This window comes from Strongylocentrotus purpuratus, unplaced genomic scaffold, assembly GCF_000002235.5.
Source record: "Strongylocentrotus purpuratus isolate Spur 01 unplaced genomic scaffold, Spur_5.0 spur5_scaffold_16, whole genome shotgun sequence".
In the NCBI taxonomy this organism is placed as follows: Eukaryota; Metazoa; Echinodermata; class Echinoidea; order Camarodonta; family Strongylocentrotidae; genus Strongylocentrotus; species Strongylocentrotus purpuratus.
The window spans coordinates 22,243,283-22,249,460 of record NW_022145601.1 but is presented as its reverse complement, the minus strand read 5'-3'; the positions used below and the strand labels follow the sequence as shown (position 1 = coordinate 22,249,460).

At 37.2% G+C, this 6,178-nt stretch overlaps 1 protein-coding gene across 7 annotated transcripts in view; it reads right to left on the bottom strand.

The window, feature by feature from the left end:
* Window positions 1-800: 800 nt before the first annotated feature.
* Window positions 801-6,178, bottom strand: part of LOC763766 (ephrin type-A receptor 4a) — a 42,128-nt gene continuing 36,750 nt past the window's right edge. For all 7 annotated transcript variants that reach the window (XM_011683468.2, XM_011683472.2, XM_011683478.2 and 4 more), the window contains 3 exons: window positions 5,991-6,140; window positions 4,747-4,934; window positions 801-4,385 (listed from right to left, as the gene is read on the bottom strand). In XM_011683468.2, the coding sequence (XP_011681770.1) occupies window positions 4,124-4,385; window positions 4,747-4,934; window positions 5,991-6,140 (600 nt within the window). In that variant the 3' untranslated portion in view covers window positions 801-4,123. The remainder of the gene's footprint in view (window positions 4,386-4,746; window positions 4,935-5,990; window positions 6,141-6,178) is intronic.

Sequence of the window (6,178 nt, the reverse complement as noted above, 5' to 3'; positions counted from 1 at the left end):
TTTTTTTTCTTTTTTCCACAACCTAATCACAAACCAGTGATTGTATTTCAATCGAGTATACTTTAGGGCAAGGCCAAGCCATTTATTTTGTCCCAAATGTTACCGACCACATCTAAGATGTTTAGTTGATGGGGGGTGTTTCACAAAGATCCTAAGTCGAACTTAAACATTATGGAGAGCTATTTGTAGCCTTTAAAAAATATATATTCAAAATCAAGCATTCTATTTTTTCAGACTCTACATAAATTCCACATCAAGAACATGAAATCTCCTTGATAATAGAAAATATGAATGATTTGAATCAACATTTTATGCATTTTAAAACAACTTTTACAGAATATTTTCAAAGATGCTAACGGCTTTCCATAATTGTTAAGTCCAACTTAGAGATAAGTTCAACCAAGCAGGTCCATGGTTCGACTTAGGATCTTTGTGAAACACCCCCCTTGATTATTGCATGTATTTAAAAGCCCTACTAAAGCTCATATCAAACCAAGGCCCTGTTTCATAAAACCTGTTATCAATAAGAAATGCTAAAACTCTAGCACAAATTTGCTCTTAGCCAATCAAATCCAACGATTTCAGTAGCTTATACCAATTATTGAAACTGTCTTTTATGACACAGGGCCCAGATGTAAAGAGAAAAGACAAATTTGAAGTCATTTTCTGTTCAGAACTCTGCCATATAAGGTAACATTTGGGACACCACATCATCAAATAGCTAGGACTTGCCTTTCTACATTAAATCTGTGCTAGATGAAGATTGATTGTGCTAATGTTGACTTGCTTTTTTCGACTGGTGTAAAACATCGATACATTCCTGCAAAATTACCAACAGAATAATGAATTTTGACAAGAACAACAACAGGTAGACACCAATGAAATTATCAAATATGTAGTAATATCTTCTCGGAGTATTCACAGATAAAAAAGGGGAAATTATTATTACAAATTACAGTAAAAAATTACCACATTTAATTGCAATGTGTTTTTGGAATTCAATGAAGAATTGCTTGATTTAATCTGCCCCTAATAACAGGGATATATATCGATCTTTGAGATCTTTTATTTTTATTTTTTTCATTTCAAGCTCATACAAAATATTTTCAATCCATTCAATTTCATTTTTCAAGAGAGCTTATAGCTCATAATGTACTTCCATATTATCATTTCAGTTTCTAAAAAAATAAGTTACCTCGTTATTAATTTCTTTTTTATCATGATTTTTCATGAAACAAATATCAACACCAGCCTATTCTTGTGTAATTACTATATTGTCATTGGAGAAGTGGAATTACATCAATCTGACGTAAAAATATATTCAGTGTGAAAGTAGCCGTGGTCTGGAAGTGTAGTGCCCATGCTAAAATTGTAGCACAGTTTACACTTTGCATGCGTCTTCCACATGTAATCTCACATGAAAGCTGCTACATGTATTACTTGACAGTTTACTTGATACTACAAAACTAGACAGAAAAAATGACATTATCCTGAAAAATCTATGATTTTCCCCAAAATACAATATATTACTTGATTGTCTATGCAAAATACTTTAATTTACAATAAATTACTTTAAAATCTTGATTTCTGATCACAAAATTAGTTCCATTTATACAATTAAATTTCCCCAAAGGAGGTTTAAAAACAGACAGTTACACTTCATAGTACTGGCAAGTAAACAAACCATTTATTCACACACCCCTCAACCGAAGGTGGACTAGCCCAAATTTAGCTTGGAATCGCATAAGAATCCACATGTGGGGGTACAGAGACGAGATGTTCCATTTACCTATATGGGGGGATTTATCTCAAATTCACAGCTTGAGAGCATTGGTTATTTATGGGATAATACCTCAGGACTTGTAAAATTCCTGGGAATTAGACCGTTTAAAACAGAAATGAATCAAGTCTTGTACATCTTTTTCATACAATTTTCAGACCTTACAGTAATCGCATTGGCACATTAGAAAATTTGGTACATCATTTCATTTCATTCTAGCACAAATTGTCTTTCTCCTTTCCCTCTTTTTGGATAAGGACATTCTTACCTTTTTAAAAGAATTGTTAGAAAATCACACAACCTTTTTTTTTAAAATTACACTACGCTCCTTGATTACATGTGTTGCACAAATATAAAACATCTTTTTTTCCCCACACAAACATGAGTTGAACAAATTATACATTTAGGTTGAGAGAAAGAGAGAACATCTCTTATAAAAACGAAGCGTTATAAAACAGATAGCATCATGCCCTTTTTTGGTTAAAATAAGTAATAATTGAAAAATACAACGAGCGGGAAAAGAGTCAACATAATAATCATTAATTTCTGGATGCAGAACCCTGCACCCTAACACATATCACAATTAGCTCTCTATATACAGTTCAAATGACAAAATATAACCACAAGGTTCATTATGCTTGAAATACTTAAAATTCTATGATTGTCCATTTCTTGAGTTTTTTCCTACATCGAAATTGTACATAAATCATCTCTGATTTACTTGTCAAATAAATACAACGCCATCCAAAGAGAGAGTAATATCTCCTTAAAGTCTAAGAGTGGTAGCACTTTCTTAGCACGACTCGCATAGCTTGGTTCTTGTCAAAGATTGGTCTAATCAATTTCATCAAAAGTGATACAATCAACGAGACGATTACATTAATATTTGACAGATTTGTTACGTTCTTGAACACACTTTTATATCTTCTATTTCAAAAAACAACTCAGTGTCGCACAAATCTTTCAAATAGTTACCCTGTAAGAGCTGCATAAATGACAGTGCTTGTGGAAAAGCCTTTTGCTTCTCTTAAAATTTGCCAAATAGACGGATTTGGGTATAGAATAAAGTGCCATTCTGTTTGCTTGTGAGTATGAATTTACAGAAGTGCCTTTAACAGCAACGCCTGGTGGGCAAAACCTAAACAACAAAAATGTGTGTGGTATAAAAATATGTTACTGCATTTTCTTTTTTTCTTTTTTTGTTTGTTTGAAAACAGCCCAAGTGCAGAAGGATTGGGTGTCTATATGTACCAATTCTCAGTGCTTTAGACTCTAAAAGAGTGATATCATTTCTTTTGTCCATTTACATAATCCATACTGGCAGTGCAACATCTGAATCTGACTCTACTTCTGAATACTTTCATCAATCTTGCATCCCTGTGCGCTTGATTCAATTTCCAGTCTGCACAGAGAACTAGCGGTCTAAGGATGAGTTCCTTTACATCTTTTTTTAGAAATGCCTCTCAATCGCCAAACTACAATATATTTCCTCGATCAGGACACTCATCTTTCCTCTCGATGCTCGCTGCGTATAGAGCCCAACATGGCGTAAAGCCACAACCATTCTGACGATCCCTTCACATGATCTAATATTTACTAGGAATCTTTCGATTTACATTGCTTACTCGGATTCGATTAGCGAACAAAGAAACATCAGGTACGTGTGATAGGGAGTTCTGCTGAAACCTTAATCCGTATCTTGCGGGAAAGACGGATAGAGGGAACAGCTCCGGAATGCCGCGTAACTACGGGAAGATGCAGCATTTAGGATTGCAGGTTGTCTACATGAACATGGTTGCTTTGTGGGTGAGCGCATTAGTTCTGAAAGATTCAAAAGACCACACATTTGATGCTTAAGCATATCGCAGAGAGACTCTCTCTCTCTTTTCTAGATCTCAGTGAGTTCATCGAGTCCTTTATCTTCTCCTTGTAAACTGCTTTTGTCCAATTGCAACAGGCATTTTTTAAGTCCTCACAGTGCATTTTCAGAGATTATGTTCTGTAATGTAAGAACATTCCACTTGTCCAGGTTGATTAGGTGTGAGGCTGTCCCACATCTAGAAGTTCATCTGGAGAAGTCTCACAGGGCTTTCGGTAGCTCCACTATCGGAGTAAGACCAGACCTCTGACAAGTGGTCCTCGCGACAACCATCAGGGGTCGACTACAATGGGACTGTTCCACAACAGTCCAGGAAATGTAGCTTGGTAGGACGAATCCCTTTTTGCTTTGTTCAAGTCCCAAGGGGAGACACCCATTGCCCTAACACATCCATCAATATATGCATATAAAGTTCTGATTGAAGTGTTCGGTTGGGTAAGAGTTGAAGGGTCGGGGATCAGGGGTTAGACCAAGGTCTCGGCTGCTTGCTCCAACTGGGCTCGTATGGAGTGGATGCCTTTCATGATCTTCTTTTGATGTCCGGCCAGCGTGACCCCTAACCTTGGAAGGTCACTCTGGGACAGTCTGGCGATGTCCTCAAGCCGGACGTAGCCTGCTGCTGTAAAGGAATCCTTGTAGCGTCCCATCTTGAGGCTGTCAAGCCAGTCCGAGACAGAGTTGAAACGGCTCAGGTCGTTCAGGCTCGAGCTGAGGCCAAGTGGACTCCTGCACAAATATAGAGAATCAATTTCAATATCAATGTCTCAAACACACCTTTAAGGACACAAATTTCTGTTATTGGAGTAAGTTGTAGTAAAAACTCCTTCTTGCAACATCATATTGATGGCAAAAGAATGATAGAAATACAAGCATGCGTTGAAAATGATATGCTTAAAATTTTGAGGGACTTGAATACTTCTATTCACCACTTCCCCCAAAGTAATTCTATTTTTGTCTTTGCTAAAACAAAAAGCTCCAGCTCCTAATGAGTAAGTGAATGAGTGAGTCTCTGACATGACTAGATATGAACCCCTCTTTTTAACATCCTATCCAAAGGTATAACTTCCAGCCTGCCTGTCTAGCTTACCCATTTTTGGCGAGAGGCCTGAGTGCATTGGGATTCCTGATGAGCCGGTCCAGCGTTGAGACGATGGTAGTGAAGGTTGGACGGTGATTTCGGTCTCGTTGCCAGCAGTCTAGCATGAGCTGATGAATGGCCTCCGGACACTCCATGGGAGGGGGCAGCCTGTAACCCTTCTCAACTGCTTTGATAACCTGTAAAACATGGGACAAAGAATGTGTTAAAGATATAGACCGGTAGTGGTAAAATTGCGGTTCAAGGGCTTTGGGTGCAAAATATCCATTCAATATTGTTTAAATATTACCTTCAGAGGTTTAGATGGCAATACTTCAACCTAAATTCGCAAATAAACTGAAATATATGCCCAAATGTTCAATGTTGAAGGGCACTCACGATATCTATCCAAGCCGGATCGATGTGATAATTTACCAAATATATCAATTAGTAGGCGGTTTCCTGGCAAAATTTGTATAATCAGGTATTAGTCAAAACATATTCTTTCATATGATTTGGTAATAAGAGCTTTCATTTCATATTTTGAGAGGGGGCTTTTCAAAAACTGGTCTTTACCTTTAATCTTTGAAGAAGATGCACAAGACTTTATCTCGTTGAGATGAAAAACAAGATAGTATCTTGTGAATAAAAAAGGGGATTATATTTTTTTCATTCTTGGACAAAAGACATATATGCAATTATCAGCTACACTGTAACACCCAAATACATGTTTCTGAGTTTGCTTTAATTGTGGTTATAATTATCTATAAACAAAAGCAACATACTCGATAATATATCCTCTAGAACAATAAACCATCAAGCTTTTTGTGGCCATCTTTGCAATTTCCTGAGATAGCCTTAAAAGATGGGTTTCTAGTTCGTCATGGACAATAGCGGAAAGTTTGTTGGGGTACACTCCCATTTCTTAGGTGAACCCTTTGGATCAATTTCAATTTTATTTATAGAGCTACCTTCATACTGATTTCCACACCAGGAAAAGGTGCTTAAGGCTCATAAGACTATCTGTGTTTCATGGACACTTACAGTTTTCTTTTTTATAAAAACAGATTTCTGGTCGGTCTCTAATGATACTAAGAGATTTTCTTCGACATACTCTTATCTTGATTCGTTTGGGCTATTCAAATATTTCACATAGTTGGCACAAGGAGATATGGAATATGTGGCTTCCTTTACTGTAGAGACAGATTTCTAGGAGATCTTTCCTCCGACTCTGAGTGTCTTTGGTCAATACTCACATCTTGGTTTGGCCAATTCCAGTAGGGTCTCTCTCCGTACGACATGATCTCCCACATCACTACCCCAAGGCTCCACACATCACTGGCTGACGTGAACTTCTTGTATCCGATCGCTTCAGGAGCTGTCCACCTAATAGGGATCTTCCCACCCTGAGTGCGGAGAGGCAAAGAAAAGAAAGTGAGAATCT